At 38.7% G+C, this 27,876-nt stretch overlaps 1 protein-coding gene across 1 annotated transcript in view; it reads left to right on the top strand.

Annotated features, from left to right (window-relative positions):
- The window catches only part of GTF2F2 (general transcription factor IIF subunit 2), a 154,409-nt gene that overhangs the window by 68,358 nt on the left and 58,175 nt on the right, over positions 1-27,876 (top strand). Inside the window, exon 5 of the mRNA XM_030882220.3 lies at positions 14,522-14,603. Coding sequence (XP_030738080.1) covers positions 14,522-14,603 — 82 coding nt within the window. The remainder of the gene's footprint in view (positions 1-14,521; positions 14,604-27,876) is intronic.

Here is a 27,876-nt window from a genome sequence, read left to right as displayed (position 1 = left end):
GAGTGTAGAAAAGATGAAAACACTTTGTATCAAAAGGAGCACAAATAAAAATGACAGACTAAATGAGAAGTTCTGGCAAAATTCCATTCCACGTTCCTTTGCTTTTCATTACAGAGGTAATCTTGAAAACAATTTACAAATTACATTAATTCATATTTTAAATGTACTTTGGGAGATGAGTATTTCAGGGAAAACTGTATTTTATAATTCTGTAGGCAGAAGTCATTTAAGTTTTTAATAATGAGTTTGCTTTTCTTTTTTTGAAGTGCAGACTATGCATTATTATTCACTGGAAAATTTTATTGTACCTAGATGAGCAAAGCACTTCTATGAGCCATCAAATGAACACTGAAATTATATTGTGTAGAACTCATTTTTATAGTGCTATTTGGCAAAACGGAATTTTGCCTCCTCTTTCAGAAGGAGATGTTTTAAGTTAATAGCCATTGTCTACAATCTCAAAATGAGGTTTCATGACTTTGAAAAGTTGTAAAGTTAATATTGTTATGAAATCAGTAACCCAAAGAGTCTCTGCTGCTGATGCGGTGTCCTACCAATGTCCCTCCTGTTATCATCTTGATTTTAGATTCTCTTGTGTCTTCAGTGATGACATGGTGTTGAGGAGAGAGGGGGTCCTGAACCAGCAGGACGGTGTATCATGGGTCATAGGAGGAAATGGAGTTCTTACACAGCGTAGAGTGATTGCAAGTCAGGGATGGAGAAGTCTATCATATTGCACACTTTTTCACATTTAACATTTCTGAAATCAGGGTACGTCTTAAAATCATTGGCTTGTAAAATTCTCATGGTAGTATTTTGTCTTTCTTGGGGGCACATAAAATGATGGTGACTATTACAATTGATGGTATCTTAGATTTGATGAAATATTTGAGCAGTTCTGTAAGCTGTTATCCCCATACCACCAGAAAATAAAATTACCAGAGATACAGGAAGAGGAAAAGATGTAGGGGAGAGGAGGAGAGAAATATCAGGGCAGTAGTTCTCAACCCTGGCTGCTGCATATTAGAATTATCTAGCGAGGTTGTAAAAACACCTCTTGCCCGCACAGTGCAATTAAGGTAGAATCTCTGACAGTGGGCCCAGTAGTTTTTAAAAAGCTTCCCAGGTGATTCTTAGGATCCAGCAGAGTCGAAGAACTACCATATACAGGAAATTGATGAGCTCAGGAAGGGGAACTTATCCCAAAGGAGTTCTTAATGATGAGGGCATAATTTCTACTCTGTAGTTATGAGGATCACTTACTATTAAAGTGTCTTGAAAATTGTAAAGAACTAAATTAGTATGTGGTATTACTACTGTTCCTAAACATGGTGAAGAGAACAGGAGTTATTGAGGATGAAAGTAATGAAACTTGAATCATATTCAGTTGATTTAAACATGTGTCATCAGATGGTCTATATTAATATTGTATCCCTCAACTATATTACAGGCTTTCTAAGTGCAGGGGTCTGTATTTTTCTTCCTTTGTACCCCTCATCACATCTAGCACAGTGTTTGGCACTATTTAACTGTAATGAAGCACTATAGTAAAAGTCTTTTCTCCAGGAGACTTAATCTTTCCTAGAAGGATTTGTTTTTCTGTCCATTTAATCACATTTGCTATTGTTTTTGAATTCTCTCTAATTTCAAGTGCAACAGCCAAAGCTGCATTGCACCCTTTGATGAAGGTCTAACTAAGACAAACTATCACAGTACTCTGATTTTCCTTTTCATTTATTATTACAATGCAGCATTACTTCATTTTTTTAAATAAAACTATATTTTATTTCTGGGTTTTATTCAACCTCTTATTTTTTTTTCTTTATCCATTTGTCTATTTTTTTTGCGGTACGCGGGCCTCCCACTGTTGTGGCCTCTTCCGTTGTGAAGCACAGGCTCCAGACGCACAGGCTCAGCGGCCATGGCTCAGGGACCCAGCTGCTCCGCGGCATGTGGGATCTTCCCGGACCAGGGCACGAACCCGTGTCCCCTGCATCTGCAGGCGGACTCTCGACCACTGCGTCACCAGGGAAGCCCCCCATTTGTCTATTTTTTGTTAACATCTTTATTGGAGTATAATTGCTTTACAATGGTGTGTAAGTTTTGCTGTATAACAAAGTGAGTCAGCTATCCATATATCCCCATATCCCCTCCCTCTTGCGTCTCCCTCCCACCCTCCCTATCCCACCCCTCTAGGTGGTCACAGAGCACCAAGCTGATCTCCCTGTGCTATGTGGCTGCTTCCCACTAGCTATCTGTTTTACATTTGGTAGTGTATATATATCCATGCCACTCTCTCACTTCGTCCCAGCTTACCCTTCCCGCTCTCTGTGTCCTCAAGTCCATTCTCTATATCTGCGTCTCTATTCCTGTTCTACCCCTAGGTTCTTCAGAACCTTTTTTTTCTTTTTCTTTCTAGATTCCATATATATGTGTTAGCATACAGTATTTGTTTTTCGCTTTCTGACGTACTTCACCCTGTATGACAGATTCTGGGTCCATCCATCTCACTACAAATAACTCAATTTCATTTCTCTTTATGGCTGAATAATATTCCACTGTATATGTGTGCCACATCTTCTTTATCCATTCATCTGTCGATGGGCACATAGGTTGCTTCCATGTCCTGGCTATTGTAAATAGTGCTGCAGTGAACATGATGGTACATGACTCTTTCTGAATTATGGTTTTCTCAGGGTATATGCCCAGTACTGGGATTGCTGGGTCATATGGTAGTTCTATTTTTAGTTTTTTAAGGAACCTCCATACTGTTCTCCATAGTGGCTGTATCAATTTACATTCCCATGAACAGTGAAAGAGGGTTCCCTTTTCTCCACACCCTCTCCATTATTTATTGTTTGTAGATTTTTTGATGATGGCCATTCTGACCGGTGTGAGGTGATACCTCATTGTAGTTTTTTGTTTTTTGTTTTTTTTTTGCGGTATGCGGGCCTCTCACTGTTGTGGCGTCTCTCGTTGCGGAGCACAGGCTCCGGACGCGCAGGCTCAGCAGCCATGGCTCACGGGCCCAGCCACTCCACGGCATGTGGGATCTTCCCGGACCAGGGCACGAACCCGTGTCCGCTGCATCGGCAGGTGGACTCTCAACCACTGCGCCACCAGGGAAGCCCCTCATTGTAGTTTTGACTTGCATTTCTCTAATGATTAGTGATGTTGAGCATCCTTTCATGTGTTTGTTGGCAATCTGTATATATTCTTTGGGGAAATGTCTGTTTGGGTCTTCTGCCCATTTTTGGATTGGGTTGTTTGTTTTTTTGCTATTGAGCTGCATGAGCTGCTTGTATATTTTGGAGATTAGTCCTTTGCCAGTTGCTTTGTTTGCAAATATTTTCTCCCATTCTGAGGGTTATCTTTTCGTCTTGTTTCTTGTTTCATTTGCTGTGCAAAAGCTTTGAAGTTTCATTAGGTCCCATTTATTTATTTTGGGTTTTATTTCCATTTCTCTAGGAGGTGGGTCAAAAAGGATCTTGCTGTGATTTATGTCATGGAGTGTTCTGCCTATGTTTTCCTCTAAGAGTTTTATAGTGTATGGCCTTACATTTAGGTCTTTAATCCATTTTGAGTTTATTTTTGTGTATGGTGTTAAGGAGTGTTCTAATTTCATTCTTTTACATGTAGTTGTCCAGTTTTCCGAGCACCACTTATTGAAGAGGCTGTCTTCTCTCCATTGTATATTCTTGCCTCCTTTAGCAAACATAAGGTGACCATATGTGTGTGGGTTTATCTCTGTGCTTTCTGTCCTGTTCCATTGATTTATATTTCTGTTTTTGTGCCAGTACCATACTGTCTTGATTACTGTAGCTTTGTAGTATACTCTGAAGTCTGGGAGCCTGATTCCTCCAGCTCCGTATTTCTTTCTCAAGATTGTTTTGACTATTCGGGGTTTTTTGTGCTTCCATACAAATTGTGCAGTTTTTTTGTTCTAGTTGTGTGAAAAATGCCAATGGTAGTTTGATAGGGATTGCATTGAATCTGTAGGTTGCTTTGGGTAGTATAGTCATTTTCACAATGTTGATTCTTCCAACCCAAGAACACGATGTATCTCTCCATCTGTTTGTATCATCTTTAATTTCTTTCATCAGTGTCTTATAGTTTTCTGCATACAGGTCTTTTGTCTCCTTAGGTAGGTTTATTCCTAGGTATTTTACTCTTTTTGTTGCAATGGTAAATGGGAGTGTTTCCTTAATTTCTCTTTCGGATTTCTCATCATTAGTGTATAGGAATGCAAGAGATTTCTGTGCATTAATTTTGTGTCCTGCTACTTTACCAGATTCATTGATTAGCGCTAGTAGTGTTCTGGTAGCATCTTTAGGATTCTCTATGTATAGTATCATGTCATCTGCAAACAGTGATAGTTTTACTTCTTCTTCTCTGATTTGGATTCCTTTTATTTCTTTTTCTTCTCTGATTGCTATGGCTAAAACTTCTAAACTATGTTGAATAATAGTGGTGAGAGTGGGCAACCTTGTCTTGTTCCTGATCTTAGTAGAAATGGTTTCAGTTTTTCACTGTTTAGAATGATGTTGGCTGTGGGTTTGTTATATATGGCCTTTATTACGTTGAGGTAAGTTCCTTCTGTGCCTACTTTCTGGAGAGTTTTTATCATAAATGGGTGTTGAATTTTGTCGAAAGCTTTCTCTGCATCTATTGAGATGATCATATGGTTTTTATTCTTCACTTTGTTAATATGGTTTATCACATTGATTGATTTGCGTATATTGAAGAATCCTTGCATTCCTGGGATAAATTCCACTTGATCATGGTATATGGTCCTTTTAATGTGCTGTTGGATTATGTTTGCTAGTATTATGTTAAGTGTTTTTGCACCTATGTTCATCAGTGATGTTGGCCTATAGTTTTCTTTTTTTGTGACATCTTTGTCTGGTTTCGGTATCAGGGTGATGGTGGCCTTGTAGAATGAGTTTGGGAGTGTTCCTCCCTCTGCTGTATTTTGGAAGAGTTTGAGAAGGATGTGTGTTAGCTCTTCTCTAAATGTTTGATAGAATTCACCTGTGAAGCCATCTGTCCTGGGCTTTTGTTTGTTGGAAGATTTTTAATCACAGTTTCAATTTCAGTGCTTGTGATTGGTCTGTTTGTATTTTCTGTTTCTTCCTGGTTCAGTCCAGAAGGTTGTGCTTTTCCAAGAAATTGTTCTTTTCTTCTAGGTTGTCCATTTTATTGGCATATAGTTGCTTGTAGTAATCTCTCATGATCCTTTGTATTTCTGCAGTGTCAGTTGTTACTTCTCCTTTTTCATTTCTAATTCTATTGATCTGAGTCTTCTCCCTTTTTTTCTTGATGAGACTGGCTAATGGTTTATCAATTTTGTTTTTCTTCTCAAAGAACCATCTTTTAGTTTTATTGATCTTTGCTATCATTTCCTTCATTTCTTTTTCATTTATTTCTGATCTGGTATTTATGATTTCTTTCCTTCTGCTAACTTTGGGGGTTTTTTTGCTCTTCTTACTCTCATTGCTTTAGGTGTAAGGTTAGGTTGTTTATTTATTTGAGATTTTTCTTGTTTCTTGAGGTAGGATTGTATTGCTCCAGACTTCCCTCCTAGAACTGCTTTTGTTGCATCCCATAGGTTTTGGGTCATTGTATTTTCATTGTCATTTGTTTCTAGGTATTTTTTGATTTCCTCTTTGATTTCTTCAGTGACCTCTTGGTTATTTAGTAGCATATTGTTTAGCCTCCGTGTGTTTGTATTTCTTTTTCCTGTAATTGATATCCAGTCTCATAGCGTTGTGGTCGGAAAAGATACTTGGTACAATTTCAGTTTTCTTAAATTTACCAAGGCTTGATTTGTGACCCAAGATATGATCTATCCTGGAGAATGTTCCATAAGCACTTGAGAAGAAAGTGTATTCTGTTGTTTTGGGATGGAATATCCTATAAATATAAATTAAATCCATCCTGTTTAATGTGTCATTTAAAGCTTGTGTTTCCTTATTTTCATTTTGGATCTGTCCATTGGTGAAAGTGGGGTGTTAAAGTCCCCCACTATTATTGTGTTACTGTCGATTTCCCCTTTTATGGCTGTTAGCATTTGCCTTATGTATTGGGTGCATGAATATTTACAATTGTTATATCTTCTTCTTGGATTGATCCCTTGATCATTATGTAGTGTCCTTCCTTGTCTCTTTTAATAATCTTTATTTTAAAGTCTATTTTGTCTGATATGAGAATTGCTACTCCAGCTTTCTTTTGATTTCCATTTGCATGGAATATCTTTTTCCATCCCCTCACTTTCAGTCTATATGTGTCCCTAGGTCTGAAGTGGGTCTCTTGTAGACAGCATATATACGGGTCTTGTTTTTGTATCCATTCAGCCAGTCTATGTCTTTTGGTTGGAGCATTTATTTCATTTACATTTAAGGTAATTATCGATATATATGTTCGTATTACCGTTTTCTTAATTGTTTTGGGTTGTTATTGTAGGTCTTTTCCTTCTCTTGTGTTTCCTGCCTGGAGTTCTTTAGCATTTGTCGTAAAGCTGGTTTGGTGGTGCTGAATTCTCTTAGCTTTTGCTTGTCTGTAAAGGTTTTAATTTCTCCGTCGAATCTGAATGAGATCCTTTCTGGGTAGAGTAATCTTGGTTGTAGGTTTTTCCCTTTCATCCCTTGAAATATGTCCTGCCACACCCTTCTGGCTTGCATAGTTTCTGCTGAAAGATCAGCTGTTAACCTTGTGGGGATTCCCTTGTATGTTATTTGTTGCTTTTCCCTTGCTGCTTTTAATTTTTTTTTTTGTATGTAATTTTTGATAGTTTGATGAATATGTGTCTTGGCATATTTCTCCTTGGATTTATCCTGTATGGGACTCTCTGTGCTTCCTGGACTTAATTGACTATTTCCTTTCCCATATTAGGGAAGTTTTCAACTATAATCTCTTCAAATATTTTCTCAGTCCCTTTCTTTTTCTCTTCTTCTTCTGGGATCCCTATAATTCGAATGTTGGTGCATTTAATGTTGTCCCAGAGGTCTCTGAGACTGTCCTCAATTCTTTTCATTCTTTTTTCTTTATTCTGCTCTGCAGTAGTTATTTCCAGTATTTTATCTTCCAGGTCACTTATCCATTCTTCTGCCTCAGTTATTCTGCTATTGATTCCTTCTAGAGAATTTTTAATTTCATTTATTGTGTTGTTCATCATTGTTTGCTTGCTCTTTAGTTCTTCTAGGTCCTTGTTAAACATTTCTTGTATTGTCTCCATTCTATTTCCAAGATTTTGGATCATCTTTAGTATCATTATTCTGAATTCTTTTTCAGGTAGACTGCCTATTTCCTCTTCATTTATTTTTCCTGGTGGGTTTTTACCTTGCTCCTTCATCTGCTTTATATTCCTCTGTCTTCTCATTTTGTTTAACTTACTGTGTTTGGGGTCTCCTTTTCAGAGGCTGCAGGTTCGTAGTTGCCATTGTTTTTGGTGTCTGCCCCCAGTGGGTAAGGTTGGTTCAGTGGGTTGTGTAGGCTTCCTGGTGGAGGGGACTGGTGCCTGTGTTCTGGTGGATGAGGCTAGATCTTGTCTTTCTGATGGGCAGGACCGCGTCTGGTGGTGTGTTTTGGGGTGTCTGTCAACTTATTATGATTTTAGGCAGCCTCTCTGCTAATGGGTGGGGTTGTGTTCCTGTTTTGATAGTTGTTTGGCATGGGGTGTCCAGCACTGGAGCTTGCTGGTCGTTGAGTGGAGCTGGGTCTTAGTGTTGAGATGGAGATCTCTGGGAGAGCTCTCACCGATTGATACCACCAGGGAGGTCTGTGGTGGACCAGTGTCCTGAACTTGGCTCTCCCCCCTCAGAGGTTCACGCCTGACACCTGGCGGGAGCACCAAGACCCTGTCAGCCACACAGTATGTGTTAGGCGTTCCACCAGACTCTGGGAATACCAGCAGGGAACTGCTTCTGCCTTGCTGAAGACAGCTTTTTCTGAGACACAGCTGCCAGCAAACCAGAGGTCCTGCAGTGGGGCAGCCGTACATGTATGGGGCCAGAGGCTGGTTCTGGGGGCTCAGAGTCAGAGGACTGGAAGGGCAAGAGGAGAAAGAGGAAGAGGGAATTGGGAACTAGAAAGCTGGTGTGGAGAGGTAGAGCCAACCTCTTATTCTTGAAAGCAACTTTTAGATTAGGAATTATGTCTGTTTATACAGCCTTACAACATTATGCCCACATCTGTATTTGAGGATTTATATTGATTAATTATATATATTAAATTATTTATATAATTATATATAACAAGCAAAAAGAAGACTACTGTGAAGTATAGGAGGAATGATAACTTGTGAACTTGCCTTGTAAACAGTAAAACATACAAATGTTTGTTTTAAAAATGTCGTTCTCTAAGTTATTTCTTTGACGAAAAGTTTGTTATGGCTTCTGTAGACTCCTAGAACAGTCCCAACTCCTTTGTACACTTAAGGCCTCCGTCTTCGATTTTGTACCTTACGTAACCACTCTCCTACTCCCGGACAACCAGTCTTGTCATTCACAGGTGCTCTTTGATGAGCATTACAACATCCCTTGTATAGGAATGTACATAAACCTTCTTTCTCCCAGTCCATAGGGGAAAAGTTGAAGAGCAGTAGTAGGAGTGAGGAAGCCAAGATGTTTTCTAATCCGAAGTCTAGTCCTCAAATTATGGTTTCAGTATTTGGTTTAAAATTGGGAATTCCCAGCTGTTTAGGCATGTTTGTAATTTGAATATCATCACAAGAAAACATATTGCATGAACAGATAATTTGGGGGAGTACTGATATGGCTGCTCATTTTGTTGCTTTTGAGGTAATTAATCAAATGCTGACTCTGTAGGTTTACTGAAATCTGAGCATGATCTTTTATTCCTAAAATTCCTGAGTATTAGATAGAGATCAGAACATCAATTGACAAATTTGAATACGGCAAGAAACACCTTCTTAATAACATAGGGATTGCAGCTTTGCCCAACTGGTTTGTTAAGATGCCACGTAGCATGTATTAATAGGCCTTGCCCTGTGAATCACAGGCAGAAACTGCTAGGAAAAGATTTTAAATGAGAACAGTGGAGACTGGTAGGAGTATTAAAAATGGTTTATCTTTTAAAGGCTCTTGCTCTGTTGAAATATTATTTCTTTAGTCCTTTTCCAGCGAGGGTAGACACAGGTGTGATGTAAGGAAGAATCAGGAAAGTAGCCTCAAATCTCAAGAATCAGTCCAAAATCTTGGTTCTAACCTTGTCTGTGTTTTAACTTGAGTTGGAAGTGCTCTTAAAGGCCTCCACATTGAACTGGATCGAGTGGTCTTGTGGAAATGAACGCCTGTAACTTCCTGATGCCCAACATCTTCTTAACACGTTACTTCTCATTACTTACATGCCAGTGCTAATAGACACCCTTCCTGTTTACTTCCACTTTAACTTTTTCAAACTAGCCAGGCCCTTAACTTGTAAAAAATGCCAGTCATTTGTTTCTCTTGGGTTCCTCAACATAGAGTATGTTGGAAGGTCTAGCTTAGATCAGAAGTTTGTATATTTTCAAGTCTTGGACAGCTTCTCAACATTTTCTCATCGTCATTTCAAGAAACAGTTCTTCTCTAATTTCTACTCAAAGAAAATTTAATTATATCTAGGTCTTTTAGAAAGTATTAGGGCAAACAAAATAAATACTAATGAAATAATAAAACATCCTCAGATGGAGGGGAAGGCCAGTTTTGTTTTGTTTATTTTAGTGAGAGAGAATTGGAGGAGATCTCAGAGATCCCAGTGACTTTATTATACATATAGATGCTGAGACCCAGAGATGTAAAGTAATTTCTCCAAAGTAACACCGCTATTTAGAGACAGAATCAGAACTAGAACACTTCCATTCTTGTTATCGGATGCACTTTGTGTAACTTACCCTTTAAAACTTTCTCTCAATTGTTTTCTGAAACTAGGTGGCAGGATATAGACCAATAAAATACCATCACCAAAGGTGTATGTTCATAGTCATGAGGATTCTTTGGGTTACAAGTAGCAGAAACCAATAAGCAAACCAATCTAGCCCCAAAAGCGAGGGAGGTGAGAAAATTTAGAAAAAGATCCTGGAATAGTTCCCAGAATCTAAAGAAGAGTTGAATGAACGGCCAAGCCTAGGGAAAGATAGGAACCAAGCCATGGCTGGGCTTTCAGTAGGATGAGCCTATGTGGCTTCTCTTCAGAGTGCTGTTGTGACCATGTCCTTCTAGAGATTTCTGAGGTGGAGTGACTCTGGTATGAGTCCCTTAGTTTAAAATTCTGAGAGAGACAGACAGACAGAGAAACAGAGAAGAGACAAAAGCCATTGCTCATGCTGTTCCCACCACCTTCGGTGCCCTTCTGCTTCACCTCCCAGTCTAAATCCTACCCATTTTTCCAGGTCCAGCACAAACATTGCTTTCTCCATCACAGCTCTTCGTAATCCCCAGCTAGACATATTCTCTTCGTGTCTGTGTGTTTTAATCCCAGTACTCTGTGTCTCTGTCAGTAGATTATAACCCTCATAAGCCATGGCAAATTCTGCGTAGTACAGTAGATCCCACAGCCTTTATGGAAGGACTGGCAGGCCTTCCAGTAGTTAAACTAAAAGGTAGGGAATCATAAAAATGATAATAGTATATATTCCTACTGCCTGAAACATTTTAAGACCCACAAATGTACATTTAGTCACCAGTGTACATGCAGGACAAGGCCTTGGCTTTCAGTATAGGGTACTGACGGGCATCTGATTTCTCTTTCCTGTGAAAAGTAAACCCATAATTTAGTTTCGATTTTCAGTTTTGGTTTCTTTAAAAAGGAGCAAAAACTTAGACACTGCGAAACAGTATGAATACAGAATCCTTCTAGACTTTTATGTTTCTCTTCTAATCTCTAGTTGTCTCTCCAGTACCTAATTTGACAGATTTTTAGCAACTTATCTTTATATCACATCTTACAAAGCATTAAACCTAGTTTTTGTAGAAACATCTCCCTCCCCCATACTCTTTTTTTTTTTTTTTGCGGTATGCGGGCCTCTCACCGCTGCGGCCTCTCCCGTTGCGGAGCACAGGCTCCAGATGCGCAGGCTCAGTGGCCATGGCTCACGGGCCCAGCCGCTCCACGGCATGTGGGATCTTCCCGGACCGGGGCACGAACCTGTATCCCCTGCATCGGCAGGTGGACTCTCAACCACTGCGCCACGAGGGAAGCCCCCCCCCATACTCTTAATTAATGGGATTATGTAATATATAATCAAATTGCATAATTACTAACAGAGTAAAACTAGCATAAACAAGTTCTGCATAGTTTGAGCAGAAGTGTGTGGGAGTAGTAGAGATTAACCTACTACCCACTAGTGTATAGTGAGCTGTGGGCATCTGTCACCATAGTTAAGATGGGAACTGACAGCCTTGGTAATCTAGAAGTGGGTTAAGTGGAGGTCTATCACAAGTGCTTCTCGTGTGTTAAAGTGATTTGTATGCCTATCTCATCATCCTACTAGACCAGAAGCTCCCAAAATGTGATCTGGAAACCACTGGGTAGAGGGGTCCTGGAGACCCTTTAAGGGGCCTGTGAAATCAAAGCTATTTTTATAATAATACCAAGCCTTTTTTTTGCCTTTTTCACTCTGATTTTCTAAACATTTTTCAGTTTTAGTTGCTAGTGTGATCAATATCAGTAGTAAACCCGCATAAAACGTTCTTTGGGGTTCCTCCCTACTTTTCAGGCATATATGCCGCACGTTTGTGAATGGCTGCACTAGCCTCTACTGCTTGAGGGCAAGAGCCAAGTTTCATTTATCTTTGTTATTCCTGATGTGTTTTTGTATTATCTTTTACATAAAGGCACTTAGTAAATATTTGATAAATATATGAGCAATAAAAAGATTATTTTTCAAGTATTTACAGTCTTTCAAACTGGGCCAATGAAGTAGTCTTAAGTCACGATTCCTGTTTTAATGAATATGATCTGTAATGAACAGCAGTGGTGTGCAAGTGGGTGCTTTCAAATGCCTTAAAATGGGATATTTAATAGCTTTCCCCTGAAATCTTAAGCAATGTTTTGGAGAAGAAGAGAAGCATGGTTTCATGGAAAGAATATGAAAACATGTTCCTGTGAGGCTTTAAAAAGTGTGTGACACCTTTAAATCTTGCTTAGGGGGCTGTATTATAAGTAAATTGGTTTTTAAAAAACTTATTTAGGAAGAGAGCGGGAATGGCAAAGAGTTAACAGAGATGTGGGGTTATTTAAGAGCAGCCAATTGGTAGAAGTTTTCATTGCTGCTGCTGAAGACTTTTCCTTTCATTTGAGAAGCATTTGAAGGCTATTTTAGATTTGAAAAGGGGATGTGATGGACAGAAAATCATGGTTTGGGGAGGTGAATTTTACTGCTTTGTGTGAGTGAGCTTGATTGAAGAAGAGTGATGAGTGGTGGCCAAGGTGAAATGGGCAGGTGCTTTGGATACTTTTAACCCTTTCAGGTATTATGTGTGGAACGTTGACAGCAGAAACCTTTAACTAGAAATTAAACTCATCCTGTCCACCAGGAGTAGGTACAGATAAATAAGTGGGGAACATTCACAGGTGGTGTTGAAAGGTAGCTTTTTAGTATTCAGCATTAGTAAACACCTGGATGTGTAACTAAATTATTTTCAGAGACAGTATTCCAGATCTATTTTGTTTTTTAAAAAGGATTAATTTATGTTTAAAAAGTGAACTTTTGGGGCTTCCCTGGTGGCACAGTGGTTGAGAGTCCGCCTGCCAATGCAGGGGACACAGGTTCGTGCCCCGGTCTGGGAAGATCCCACATGCCGCGGAGCGGCTGGACCCGTGAGCCATGGCCGTTGAGCCTGCGCGTCCGGAGCCTGTGCTCCGCAACGGGAGAGGCCACAGCAGTGAGAGGCCCGCGTACTGAAAAAAAAAAAAAAGTGAACTTTTCTCATGCGTTTAAGACATTATAGATTGGAATCTTTCCCAAATCTTGTTATTGTTATGGCAAGAATTTTTCTAGATACAACTGTCAGCTTCAGTGGAGAGGCATGCTCAAATATAATACTTGGTTTTGCTTTTAGAAAATTCAAATTTTAATCTTATTAAATTCATTAATAAGAGGAAATTACTTTTAGATATTTAAACTTAAATTTAATATAAAATAATTGCAGCCTTATTATTATTTCCTTCCTGGCATATTTTGGTGTAAGGTAGACGTGCTTCTCATCATTGCTCTTTGCAGTCATCTGTCAGCCTCTAATTGAGGTTTGTTGCACATGTTACATTGAATTATTGAGTTACTGTGTGTATTAGTACTTAGGGGCTATAATAAGGAGTTCCTAGATTTTGGAGGCAAAATCGAGAAAGGTCACCATAAGAAAAATTTTCTAACATAAATCATGTGGGCATGGTTCTATCTGCATTCTGTGTTTTGGTCAACTTATCTGTTCCTCCAGTGAACTATATGCTTCTTGAAGACAATACTGTATTTCAGTCATCTTCGATTCTGCAATGCCTAGATGGTTCCCTTCACATCGTAGGCATTTAGTTAATGTTTGTGGAATGCATGAGGTCATTCACCCTGAAAAGATGGATCATAAATGCATTGCTGATGAGCCAGAGGAGTTCCTGAATCTCTTCCAGAAAACTGGGTGAACTCTCCTGGAAATACGACTGAACCATAACTGTTCCTAACCATAGTCATACATTTCCAGACTGCAGTAAAGCAGATACCATCGTGGGTCAGCCATACATGCATTATCAAATAGGATGAGGTCTTAAAGTGACTTGGTGCCTAGTAGGTATGCAGTAGGTGCTAACTTTTGTTTTCTCTTGAATTCTGTGTCAGGGTCACCATAAGAATTCTTACTAATGGTGGGAAAAATTGCCCTTCTGTTTGGACAGATATTCATAGCAGTTAAAGGTCTAGTTTAGACACATCATATTAATCATTTTGCTGGAAAATAGAAGTCAGAGCAACTGGCAGGCAGAACTGGTACACAGTATAACCCAACCAAGGACCTGCCTAGTTCCACAGTATTTTCTAAGCTAGCTGTACTAGTCACCATGTATTCTAGAATTTTCTTTTTTGCACATATACGTGTGCGTGCCCATGCATGCATATACGTGTGTGTATGAATTTTTGATTTAGTGCTTTAGGCTAGCTGTGTTTTCAGAACTTACTTCTCTCCCAAAGATGATAGAGCTGCCACACCCTTCAAATTTTTACTTGATTTTTATGCCCTTTTAAGCCACTCTCTTTAGGAAGAGCTAAGTGTATAAAAGCTGTTATTGGCAAGGGGCAGCCCAATAAATAAACCTGACAGAAGCCCAGTTTTTTACTAGCCAAGAATAAGGTTTTTCTCTATTCTGACCAATGATATTACTGTAAACTTAAAAATATTCTTTTTCTTTCCTTGATTTTTATTATTAACTATATTTGATTGTAATCATTGTTACCTTGGTTAGTATGTCAAAATACAGTCTTGAACGTGATAAATGTTATTTCTCAATACGTTTGTTAATTTTTGTCTTTCCATTCAAGATAAGCTTTCACTGGAAGGAATAGTGGTACAAAGAGCTGAATGCCGACCTGCTGCCAGTGAAAACTACATGAGATTAAAGAGGTTGGTGTTTTTTAACTTTAAAATAATACCTGCTATTTCTTTTTGGGGATTGAAATACATATATTAGATTGTCTATAGACTGCATGAAAACTATGGTTATTGTTGAAAGTGTTTTCTTCAAAGGTTGTTTGGTTTTAAAACCAAGTAAGAACAAACTTCCAGTTATAAAATAAATGTCATGAGGATGTCATGTGCAACATGGTTACTGTAGTTAATAATACTTTATTGCACATTTGAAAGTTTACTGAGGGAATACATCCGGAAATTTCTTATCCCAAGACAAAAAAAATTTTTTAACTATTACCTATGCTGGTGGAAGTTAACTAGACTTATTGTGGTGATCATTTCCCAAAGTATACAGTTATTGAATTGTTTTCTTGTACACCTGAAACTAATATAATGTTATATGTCAGTTATACCTCAGTTTTTTAAAAACTCAAGAGTTTCTTTGGCAAAAGAACTTTCAGAACCTGGGCTGTTAATTTGGGGTATATTAAGCTACTGTGTTAATATAACCTGGAATCAAATTTTTTAAATGTCTTTTTCTAGTTGTCCTTATAAATCTTGATTCTCCAAAGACATGTAATAAGATCTTTGTACTATTTTATTTTCAAGGGCTATAATTTTCCCATGATGAATATGTATCTAAAATACTGTACATTAAAAAGCAAGTATAGTTAGTTGCTAGAATACCATCCTTTTCTCTTAATCTTCAAAGAACTTTTTAGAAACTTATTACTTTGTTAGAGATTTTGCTTAGGGGTCCTTCCTCCCCACTTTAGTACGTGGTTAACCTTTTGTAATTAATATTTAAAGATTATGATCGTGAATTCTTGATACTTCAAACTTTGTGACTTTCAAAGAGTCAACAGTTTTTTAAACCCGGAAGAAATGTATTTATTGTACTTACTTTATAGTTTATATTGAATGTATTTCAACCCCATGTAGTTTAGAATTACACATTTTTTCATTTACCCAGCACTTACTACGTGAAATAGTAGTGAACAAAACAAATAAAAATCTCTACCCTCATGGAACTTACATTTTAGAAGATTGTAGCTGCTCAGAACTGGTAGTTGGGAGGACACTTTCAAGTGACAGCAGCAGCCCTTATGGATATCCAGACTGGCTGAGCTGGATCAGCTCTCAGTTTCACATTTAAAAATTTTTTCCCCTTTTCTCAATTAGATTGGAAGTCTGTCTCCTGGGAATGAAACAGAGAGACTGGCTTTGTCCAATAATCCCTCTAATTTCAATGCCTCCCCAGGGCAAGTAAAAGGATGACAATCAAAATGAAAACTTTTTATGACAGTAAATAACTTGGGAACACAGGCAGATGCTTCTCTTTGTTTTGGGCCTATAAAGTTTATTATATAATACAAATCTTTTTAAGAATTTTTCTTCAGATAACTACTGAAATTGGAAAATGGAAAATCTGATTACTCTGCTGCTTGCCAAGATATTTTTCTGTGGTCTTAATTTTCTTTAAAAGTTTCTAAAAATTTCTGATGATGAGATCAGGCAAGTCACCTGCTGTGTTTATGAAATGGCTGTTTTTTCCTTACCAAAAAAGACATTACAATTGTTTAGCCTTTTGGAGTATGCTAAAAGACCAGCCATTATATATTTCAGTTACTTCAGTGACTCGAGGAAACAGGGTGATTCAGGAGATGATAATTATGTGATGAGTTAGATGCTATATGACATAAGGCTGAGATTTTTTTTGACCCAGTGGAAAAAGACATGAGTAAGAACACTTTCTACACAGAGAGACATGTAGGTACAGAGACCCGGGGAAGGCATCAGGGACCTGTGTGTAGTTCTGCAAGCCTGGAACGCAGGGTTTATTTGGGGCAGAACAAGCAGAAGCTCCAGCCCTTTTTTGAACTCTGAACTTAAATATCCAAAAGCCTGGTTGGATGTCCAGTAGACATTTCAAATATGTCAAAACCTGAACTCCAAGTCTTGCCCCTCAAACCTGCTCCACCAGCATTCGTTCTCATCTGAGCTCATGCCAACTCTGTCCTCCCATTTTTCTCAACCCATAAACCTTGGTTGCATTCTTGACTCCTCTCTCACACCCCACATCCAGGGTGTCAGAAAAATCTTACTGACTGTACCTTCAAAATATTATACATCTGCAGTCTGACCATTTCTCACCACCCACATGATCTGCCGTTGTTTCTCACCTGGATCACGGCGGTAGCCTCCTAGCAGAGTTCCTGCTTCTACCCTTGCCCCACTGGAGTCTGTTGTCAGCACAGTAGCCAGAGCAGTTCTTTTAAAACCTGTCAAGTTGTGCCGTTCCTCTGCTTACATGTCACTTCCAGTGTTTCCTGTATTACTCAGAATAAAATCCAAGTCCTTATAATTGTATACAGGGACCTACATGATCTCCCTACCGTTCTCTTCCCCTTCTCCCCATTCGAACCTCCTGCTTCCCTCCCCCTCACTCACTCTGCTCCATCCACACTGATCTCATAACAGTCCACGAGCACAGGCACAGTTCCATATGAGGGTCTTTGCACTGGATGTTCTTTCCTACCTGGAACACACTTTCTCCAGACAGCTGCATGGCTCACCTCGCCTCTTTCAATTCTCTTCTCAAATTCTACTTTTTCAATAAGGTGTACCCTGACCACCTTATTTCCTTCTATGCTTGTATTTTTTCAATAGCACATATCACCTAATGTAATTTATTTACTATATTTATTACCAGCTTTGCCCTAGTGCAGTTTAAGCTCCCATAGTTTGTTTTTTGTTTTGTTTTGTCTGTATGTGCACCTACTTTGTTCGCTGATACACGCATACCCCCAAGTGTCTAGAATAGTTCATGACATGTAGCAGGTAGTCAGGAAATATTTGTGTGCTTTTTTTTTGGTTTTGTTTTTATTTAGTTAATGGCTGCGTTGGGTCTTCAATGCTGCATGCAGGCTTTCTCTAGTTGCGGTGAGCGGAGGCTACTCATTGCAGTGGCTTCTCTTGTTGCGGAGCACAGGCTCTAGGCGTGCAGGCTTCAGTAGTTATGACATGTGGGCTCAGTAGTCGTGGCTCACGGGCTCTAGAGCTCAGGCTCAGTAGTTGTGGCACACAGGCTTAGTTGCTCCGCAGCATGTGGGATCTTCCCGGACCAGGGCTTGAACCCATGTCCCCTGCATTGGCAGGCGGATTCTTAACCACTGCGCCACCAGGGAAGTCCTAGGAAATATTTGTTGAGTGAATGAATGGCAGGACAAAGGTTGAAATGTTAGTCTCATATGCTTGTTAAATTACTTGTTAAAAGGTCTTACGTGCTGTGGTAAGAAATTTGGACTTTGTGTGCTGTTACTATTAGGGAGGCACTGAAGGATTTTAAGCTGATGGAAAGTGAAGGGATTTGTGTGTTAGAAGAGTCATTCTGGCCATAGTACAGAGATTGAAACCAGGGAGATAAATTAGAGGCTGACGTAATAGCCCAGGTACAAAATGTCAGAATGACTAAACAAGGTGGTTAGGCAGAAGGGAAATGAGAAACTAGGTTCTGAGGATATTTGGAGGTAGAGTTTGTGCGACTTGATAAACTCATCTCAAACTTCCATGGTTGGGCTTCCCTGGTGGCGCAGTGGTTAAGAATCCGCCTGCCAATGCAGGGTACCTGGGTTCGAGCCCTGGTCCGGGAAGATCCCACATGCTGCAGAGCAACTAAACCCGAGTACCACAACTACTGAGCCTGAGCTCTAGAGCCCGTGAACTACAACTACTGAAGCCTGCGTGCCACAGCTACTGAAGCTCGTGTGCCTAGAGCCCATGCTCCTCAAAAGAGAAGCCACCACAATGGGAAACCCACGTATCGCAACGAAAAGTAGCCCACGCTCCTCGCAACTAGAGAAAGCCCGCGCGCACCAACGAAGACCCAATGCAGCCATAAATAAATAAATAGATAGATAGATAAATAATTTAATTAAAACTTCCATAGTTGTGGGACAGGGGATTTCTCTAGGACCAGACTGATGGTGGTGGCTCTTGTGTTGTGGCCTAGATACACGTCCTGCTGTGAGTCTCAGACTGGCTCCATACCATCCTGTGCAATGCACTGACGAGGTCAGAGGGATAAAGAAGTCCTTACAGTTTAATTTAAATCCTGGTTGACAATTTACGTAAAATCTTAAAGAAGCAGGAAGTACTTAAACTTCAAGAAGCGTAACAATGGGTAAATTCTCAAAATAGGAAAGTAATCTAAGTCATAAGTTGTATCTCATGTGTTTTGTTTATCATTATTCAACATTTTCCAATGTCTGCTGTGATCACTAAGGTAAGATTCAGTTTTAGAAAAATCACTAGATAACTGTTCTTGCTCTAGAGAGCTTTCTGTCTTTGAACCTCAAGAAAACACACACAGAGGATTATTTAAAAATATTTATTGACAGTGTAGTGGGGGAGGAATAGAAATGTTGTGGTGCTATTGATGTAAAGTGGAAAGACAGATTTTCAGATGTGGGTGGGTGATCTCAAAGTGGAAGTATTTGAGAACAGAATTGGCAATTCAATATTTCAGATATCCTGTACCTAGATATTTGATACACAGGCTCAAAGTTTTTCAGGGCCTTCTTCTTTTTTTTTTAATTAATTTTTTTTGTTGATTTACAGTGGTGTATTAGTTTCTGCTATACAGCAAAGTGAATCAGTTATACATATACATGTATCTACCCTTTTTTAGATTCTTTTCCCATATAGGTCATTACAGAGTATTGAGTAGAGTTCTCTGTGCTATATATATATAGTAGGTCCTTATTAGTATTCTATTTTATATATAGTAGTGTGCATATGTCAATCCCAGTCTCCCAATTTATCCCTCCCTTTCCTCTTCCCCTTTGGTAACCGTAAGTTTGTTTTCTACATCTGTGACTCTATTTCTGTTTTGTAAATAAGCTCATTTGTACCATTTTTTTAGATTCCACATATAAGCGATATCATATGATATTTGTCTTTCTCTGACTTACTTCACTCAGTATGACAATCTCTGGGTCCATCCATGTCCCTGTAAATGGCATTATTTTGTTCTTTTTTATGGCTGAGTAATATTCTGTTGTATATATGTACCACATCTTCTTTATCCATTCATCCATTGATGGGCATTTAGGTTGTTCCCATGTCCTGGCTATTGTAAATGGAGCTGCAATGAACATTGGCGTACATGTATCTTTTCAGATTATGGTTTTCTCCTGATATATGCCCAGGAGTGGGATTGCTGCATCATATGGTAGCTCTATTTTTAGTTTTTTAAGGAACCTCCATACTGTTCTCCATAGTGGCTGTGCCAGTTTGCATTCCCACCAACAGTGTAGGGGGGTTCCCTTTTCTTCATACCCTCCCTAGCGTTTATTGGTTGTAGACTTTTTGATGATGGCCATTCTGACCAGTGTGAGGTGATACCTCATTGTAGTTTTGATTTGCATTTCTCTAATAATTAGTGATGTTGAGCATCTTTTCATGTGCTTTTTGGTCATCTGTATGTTCCCTTTGGAGAAATGTCTATTTAGATCTTCCATCAGGGACTTCTTCTGACTGCCTACTCTTTAATGACATTCCGGGTTTTTTTGATAATCTGGCTCTTGTCTCACTTCCTGGCTTCATTTTCAGCTCTTCTCCTTTACATAGGTGTCCAATAGTTATATCACACTACAAGTTGTTTTCCCAGATGTACTAGGCACTTGTACATCTTTACGGCTGTGTGATATGTTGCATCCTTTATCTGGAAGGCCTTAACTGCCTTCTGCCAAGGGCCTTTAAAACCAACCCAAGTGTCGCTTACTCACAGAAACCTTCTCATATCTTCCACTCCCCACTCCAGTCAGGATCTGCCTCCCCTGCCCCTTTCCTATGTTCCCACATACTGTTCTTCTTTAATGGTATATATAAATGTCTATGTTTTCTACTACTTAGGTGTACATAGTTGCATCTTCTACAAGATTATAAACTTCATAAGAGCAGGAACTATGAGTTTTATTTTTCTTCCTTTCTTTTCCATTTTTCCTTCCTCCTTTCCTTTTTGTATCTCAGCACTTGGCATAGCACATTACAAATGTATAAATATCCAGAAGTATCTATTGGGTTGAAATTGATTGAAATAGAAATGAATGGCAAAACTAGGTACGGAAACATGGAAATCAGCAGCACTCAGCTTCTTTGATTTTATTTTATTTTATTTTTTTTACTCAGAGCTACACTTGAAACCTGGACTTGATTTTTCAGTTCATTTACATGTGCATGTGTGTGCACATACATACACACACACATCTTGCTTTGAGAAGAAAGTGATTGTAAAACAAATATAGAAACATTTCGTCAACAACGAAAAAGGTTTTCAAAGTATAAAATAAGAATTGAATAGACTTCCATTTACAGAGGACTAGAAAAGAAAGCCTTTGTATCAAAGACCTTTCTTTCCTTGACTTAATTGAGTGAGGTTTTTTCCTGAAATCAATGAGATTTTACTATATTATATTTTAGCAAATAGCAGCTGAACTATACTCTTAGTAATGTAAATGGGTATATACAAAGTGTATTTTATATTTATAAATAATACTCTCTAAGAACGATGTGTTGCTTTGGTGGGAATTTAATTTTAGTAGTAGATTCTTATTACAGCTCTCTGTTATTAAAATTTAGCTGATAAATTAGCCAAATGTTATGAGAATTATAACTCCCATATTCATCAAATGTAAGTAAGATTCTGTTAGTTTGGAAGAGTCTGTCGTTCATTTGAATGAAGGTGGAAATTAGTATTGCAGTAAACCCAAGAAATATGTAAACCTTTGAATCAGTGAAATTTAAGCCAAGAAAGAAATGAATCCTGTGCTATAATTTTCTTTTGTCCAAACCCATCACGTATATAAAGTTTTACAAAAATCCATTTAGCCACGCAAGAAAATCTAAAAATCAAATGGGAAAAAAAAAATTTCCGATGCTTCTAGTACTTTCTCTTTATCTGACATAAATTTGGATGGATTTGAATGATATTAGGAGGAAATTTATTTTGAATTGCTAAATGTAGATATATTTAAAATAGCTCATATCTGATGTATTATGTAATTAAAATTTAATTTGTATTGTTTCATTAAGTGTAACTTTACTAATCATCTTGAGTTTTTCCTTAATAGTCAAATGATAAATTATGTAATCAACCTATTTATAATTCATATTGTACATTTTTAAACGTAAAGGGACATAAATATAAGACAATCATCCTAACGTGTTTTCGTGTAGGAAATCCTAGTAATAGGAAAATATATGGCTTTTTAACTTCTGCATGTTTTTGTCACTAAGTCATCTAAAAATATTTGTCTCAAAAATTTTTATTTTTAGTTCTTTCAGTGTTTGTGGGTTTTCTTCAAAAACCTAATAAGAAAAGCTTTTCCCTTTGGGAACAGAACATTGGCTGTAGATGGGTGGAGAAAAGAAAAAGCAGGTTTTTTTTCTATTCTAAGACACCAGACAGAGGAAGCAAGTTGTGATTCATATTCTCTCCTGGGGAGAAGTTACCTTGCTGTACCTGCCTAGATTCCTGATGCTTCATATTATGGTAAAAGATGTCTTAGAATGTCTTATTGTAAGGGAAGTGGAAAGGACCCTCTCACTCAGTAGCTCTTTACGTAATTTGTGGGTGATGTGATTCATGCCCAGAGAAGTTTCTGCAAATAAAATTTTTGCTTAATGCAATAACAGCACTGAAGCATTTTCTTTTCACCATATTTAAACTAGTTTTTGAATATATTTAGTTCTTGTAATTTTTATTTTTCTTCATATATAAATTACATAAAGAATAATTACTTTATAAATGATATTTCTTATATATTAGGATGATTATCTTATAGCTATGTCCCTTTATATTTAAAAAAGTACAAAATGAGTTGTAAATAGGGTAATTATATAATTTATCCTTTAAAACAGGATACTTTTAAGAATGAAAGTAGGCCTAACCTGAGAGCCACACTGAGACAGCAGTGTAAACTGTCCCACATAAACTGCGATGTAAGATCACCCTTAGTGTGAATAGCCTGGATATATTAAAATGCTAACTTTAAAATGAGAACTTAAAGAGTCAAATAATGAAAGTTCTGGCGATTAGGAAACATATATCAGAAAATCTAGAATAGAAACTGCTATGGCTGAACATAAACTGTTGTGTGAGTCCCAGTAGCCACCCAAATCTGGGCATATGACAGTGCGATGTGAACGTTTAAATGTATATTTGTATAATCTTAATGTAAATTTGTAGATAAAGTTTATTAAACAGCAAAATGAATAATAAACTAAACTTAGCTTTACAGAAAATCAGTTTTCTGTTAATCCTAAATAAAAGGTGAGGTTATAGAAGTAACTCAGGGTTCAATAAAGATAATTTTATGACCAGGGAAATACAGTATTGGATTTTAGCTTTCTGGTGATCTTATTTGAAACAGATTTTATTGAACAGAGTTTTTGGTGAATGTTGAGGTTAATGGTTAATGTACTTGTATTAATTAGATGCTTTACATTTGTAAGTATCAGAAAACCCAGTGCAAACTGGCTTTAAAATAAAAGGAATTTGTTGACTCCCGTAAATTGAATCCAGTGGTATTGTGGGCTTTAGCCGTGGCTGTACCTAGGAGTTCTCAGCGTCCTTAGTGTTCGAGCTGTTTTGAATTTTCTGGGGTCTGTCTGTCTCCAGCTTGCCTGTTTTCAGACGGGCTTTTCTCCCGGTAGCAAGAGGGCTACTTGCAGCTCCCAGGATTGTCTACCTCATTCTTTATACGGGGCCTCGGGAGTTAAGTGACCTTGTCTTCAACCAACCATTAAACAGAACCCTTCACTTCCTTCTGTGGGCCAACATGGTTCTGAATTTACTTCGGAAACCAATAAATGTGTTAATGAAGGTGGGAAGTGTGCACTAATGCTTAGGGCCCACCTGTGGAAATGTACAGGAGGGAGGGTCAGTCCCATCAAACAACACATGTGGCTGCTGCTCAGTAGCGGGGGGACAGGGTGGGTGCCAGGGAGATAATCCTAAGATCAACAGCAAAACTCTTTTTACCAGAAAAGCATCTTAGGGGTAAGAAACACTCATCAGGGACATTCGCACCCTTCATTGCTTCTCTTGAGGAATGACCATCTTCTCTCTTGAAAGAGGGTCAGAACTTTTATTAGAAAGCAACTCTGTGAAGATGCCTTAATAATAGGGTAAGATGGTGAAGAGGTTGGGCTCTGGAGTCTCACTGCCTGGTTTCAAAGACTGGATTCCCCATTTACTGGCTCTATGATCTTGGGCAAAGTACATGGCCTTTCGGTGCCTTTGTTTCCTCATCTGTAAAATGTGGTAGTGGCATTTATCTGTGTTATGATAATGATTAAATAATACTATATAATACCTGATGTGTCTGACACAGAGTAGGTACTCAATAAATATTACCCATTATGTTTATGACAGTTGCCTGAGTAAGTACTCCTGTCCTAAAACCCTCTGGAGATATTCCCAACCCAACCCGGTTTGTCTTAGTTCTCCTGATAAAAGAGACTTGCACACAAGGATTCTTTTTGAATTCCTGCCCTGAAGTAGATAAATTAGTTTAATCAAGTTTAAATTGGAAATAGAGCAGAAAGAGAACTAGAGCTAAGAAAAAGAATCTGAAGAATTTTTTTATAGAGTTCATGATAATAATCCTCTTTTCAAAACAAAAACCCTAAAGTAGTGGTTTAGAAGTTCCTAGATATTATCGAGATTCAGACCCAAGGAACTGAGTTAACCTGCTCTTCACAGTCTTTTCATCTACCCTGTTCTTGCCCTCAAGAACTCCTTAATGTGCCCACCACCATATATAGATCAGAAACCCATGGATTTTTAGTTTATAAATCTTCTACTGGATGTTCAGAATCTTTACGGAAATTGTAAAGGTTACTGATCCTGAAATTTTCCCAAGTTACCTTTGGAAACAGTCTTATCGTCCCCTCCTGCAGTGATACTTTAGCTGATGACTCTCCTGAGGTACCCAAATGTGTGATTTTTAAAATGTGGGGCTGTAAATCTTCTTCATCAAAGATTTTTTTAAAGGCCAGAGAACAGGAAGTCCTAAAGAGCTAACCCAAGAAGGCAGCTAACCTTCTTTGCCGTAAGTGTGCCCTTGTTTTCACATCCTTTCACCTTGAACTGCTCCTTTTTAACTACCATTTAAAAATGAAGCATTATGTGAAAGAAGCTGGATGTCTTCATTGAAGTACAATAATTTTTAAATGGATTATAAATAGATAGCTGCAGTAAACATGCAAAACTACCAGTGGGATAAAACGACCGTGAAAAGGTAGTCATGGTGTTTTATCAAGAAGTTTTTAAAAGACAGATCTTCATGGGGAATGCTGTTTGGTGCAGGGAAGCCTTCTGTTTTTGGCTGCATTGGGTATTTGTTGCTGCGCGTGGGCTTTCTCTAGTTAGGGCGAGCGGGGGCTACTCTTTGTTGTGGTGCACAGGCTTCTCATTGTGGTTGCTTCTCTTGTTGCGGAGCACGGGCTCTAGGCACGCAGGCTTCAGTAGTTGTGGCACGCAGGCCCAGTAGTTGTGGCCTGCGGGCTCTAGAGTGCAGGCTCAGTAGTTGTGGTGCACGGGCTCTAGAGCACGGGCTCTAGAGCGCAGGCTCAGTAGTTGTGGCGCACGGACTTAGATGCTCCGCGGCATGTGGGATGTTCCCGGACCAGGGCTCGAACCCGTGTTCCCTGCATTGGCAGGTGGTTTCTTAACCACTGCGCCACCAGGTAAGTCCCAATAATGGATTTTTTCCCCCCTACACCGTGAGGCTTGTGGGATTTCAGTTTCCTGACCAGGGATCGAACCCATGCCCTCGGCAGTGAGAGCACTGAGCCCTAACCACTGGATTGCCAGGGCATTCCTGGTGTAAGAAAGACTTCTTAGGGAGATTGACAGTAAAGATGTCCCTTTTCCCTCTGAAGAGCCCTAGAAGCTGTCCCCACAGCCCTTGAGCTGTAGGCTGCTCCTAAAGATTTACTATTCTGATGAAATAAGGATTTTCCAAATGATTATAAAAGGTTATCAGGAATATATTGATATATTAAAAAATTAAACCATTGGCATAATTAAACAACAAACAAAGGTTCTATGTAATACTTCTTTCAAGTCCTCAGATATTTTTACCTTAAGATTGCAGGAGGAGAGGGATTTTTTCAGTATCTGGGTACCGTTGTCTCACCCTAAACACAGCTCGTCTTTGGAATTCCCCACCTCTTCTGCCCGCTGTCTTGGTGTTCCTGGGGCTTCTGACCCCTTCTACTCTGCTGCCATTGCAGCTCAAGTGCGCACTAGAGCAAACCCAGTCATTACCAGTCTTCCCCATGTGCTTTCGTGTCCCACTGTCTGCTGTGCTCTTTCCTTGCTTTCCTGCTTTCCAGACTCCTGTTCGTCCTTTAAGATTCAGCTCAAATGTCAACCTGCACAACTGTTTCTCTCCACCCAAGATAAGTACCATTCCACCAAGCTCCTGCTTATACTTTTTCTAATAAACCACTAATCGCATTTTGCTTTTCATTCTACTTTTATTACTTTTGTTTATATCTCTACTAGATAGTGAGCTACTTGAGGTCAGGGTCTGTAATCTCATTCATGTTTAATCCAACAGCTTTATGTTCAGTAAGTGCTAGTGGAGTAATTGACCAAAAATCAGTAGTTTAAAGTTAAGAATTTACAGGGTACCTTAATTAATGAATCTCTCCAGGATGAATACTCTTTTAAAAATGCATTTAGCTGTATTTAAGATTCAAATTATAGATCCTGAGAAACAGTATTGGCATGTGGTGGTGTTTGTACAAAGCCTCACAGCTTTGCAGGATAAAAATACCTCAATACACAATTTCTCTTTGTTCACTCACAATTGAAAAGCAACAGGGCTAAACCTTAGGCAAAACTGTGAAGTATGGAAAGTTTATCTTTATTATCCCAGCATCTCCTTTTTTCATTTCTTTTCCTCTTAGTAATGCTGTCTTTATGCATCTATTTACTTTTTTTTTTTAACATCTTTATTGGGGTGTAATTGCTTTACAATGGTGTGTTAGTTTCTGCTTTATAACAAAGTGAATCAGTTATACATATACATATGTTCCCATATCTCTTCCCTCTTGCGTCTCCCTCCCTCCCACCCTCCCTATCCCACCCCTCCAGGCAGTCACAAAGCACCTAGCCGATATCCCTGTGCCATGCGGCTGCTTCCCACTAGCTATCTACCTTACGTTTGTTAGTGTATATATGTCCATGCCTATTTACTTTTTATCCTGCTCTAATCTTTTTTATTCTATCAATTCTGAATATATTTTAAGAATGAATGGGCCTAAGTCAAACTGGGTATTTGATTTTAAACCTTTTCTTACTAAATGTGAGATAATAGCCATCAGGTTACCTGTTCAAGGTATTTGAGTGGGCACATTTTTTTTCACGAGAAAGGAAGAAAAGTCATTGAAATTATAGCATTTATAGGTTGGCCCTAAACACAGATTAAATATGCCTTTTTGTTTGTCAGGGGGACTTATCCCCAGGATAACCATCTGTGCTTCCTGGCCCAAGTGGGTAGATCTGGCCTAGCTGCATTTGTTGGAGATCTGTTCTGAGAATTTAAAACTTGCTGCTGAATGTGACCCACAGAAGTGGCCAAATGTGCTTAGGCAGGATCAGGACCACCACTAGTCTGTAGGATGCCTTGTACAAATTTTTAAAGGTGATCCTTCCTCAAGTGTTTTTATTTGTATCTGTCAGAAAATCATAGTAATTTACATATTTTGTTAAATAAGACATTACTACCATCTGCCAGAAAATTGTCATAATAATTACACAAATCTTTGCTCTCTCTGATGCGAATGTGCCCCTTCATGTGGCATCACTGTACACGCTAAACAGAGAAACCTGGGAAGGAGCTCTACTCTCTGGTTTGCTGCAGGCCTTCAAGTCCTGTTTTCTTACCAGTTGGCTTAAAATTTAAGTTGCTTGCCCGGTCCTTGCAGGCACTGAGTTTTCATCTCTTGGTCTGTGATTCCCTGAAGCACTTGAAAACTAAGGAAAGATACCACATCTTCCTTTATTAGGGAACAAGGGTCCCATTTAGTATGTTGAATCAGTAGGAATAATGATAATCAAGCCTTTAACTTATTGCTAGGACGAACTAATTTAAACTTTGGGATGATCAGGCTTTAAATATTCTTAGTAGTTAGTCAATCAAAGTACAAGAAAACCTGACTCATAAACATCTTATATACTATCTCTTTT

The sequence above is a fragment of the Globicephala melas genome, chromosome 18 (genome assembly GCF_963455315.2).
Source record: "Globicephala melas chromosome 18, mGloMel1.2, whole genome shotgun sequence".
Classification (NCBI taxonomy): domain Eukaryota; kingdom Metazoa; phylum Chordata; class Mammalia; order Artiodactyla; family Delphinidae; genus Globicephala; species Globicephala melas.
This window is presented reverse-complemented; position numbering and strand designations above follow the sequence as displayed.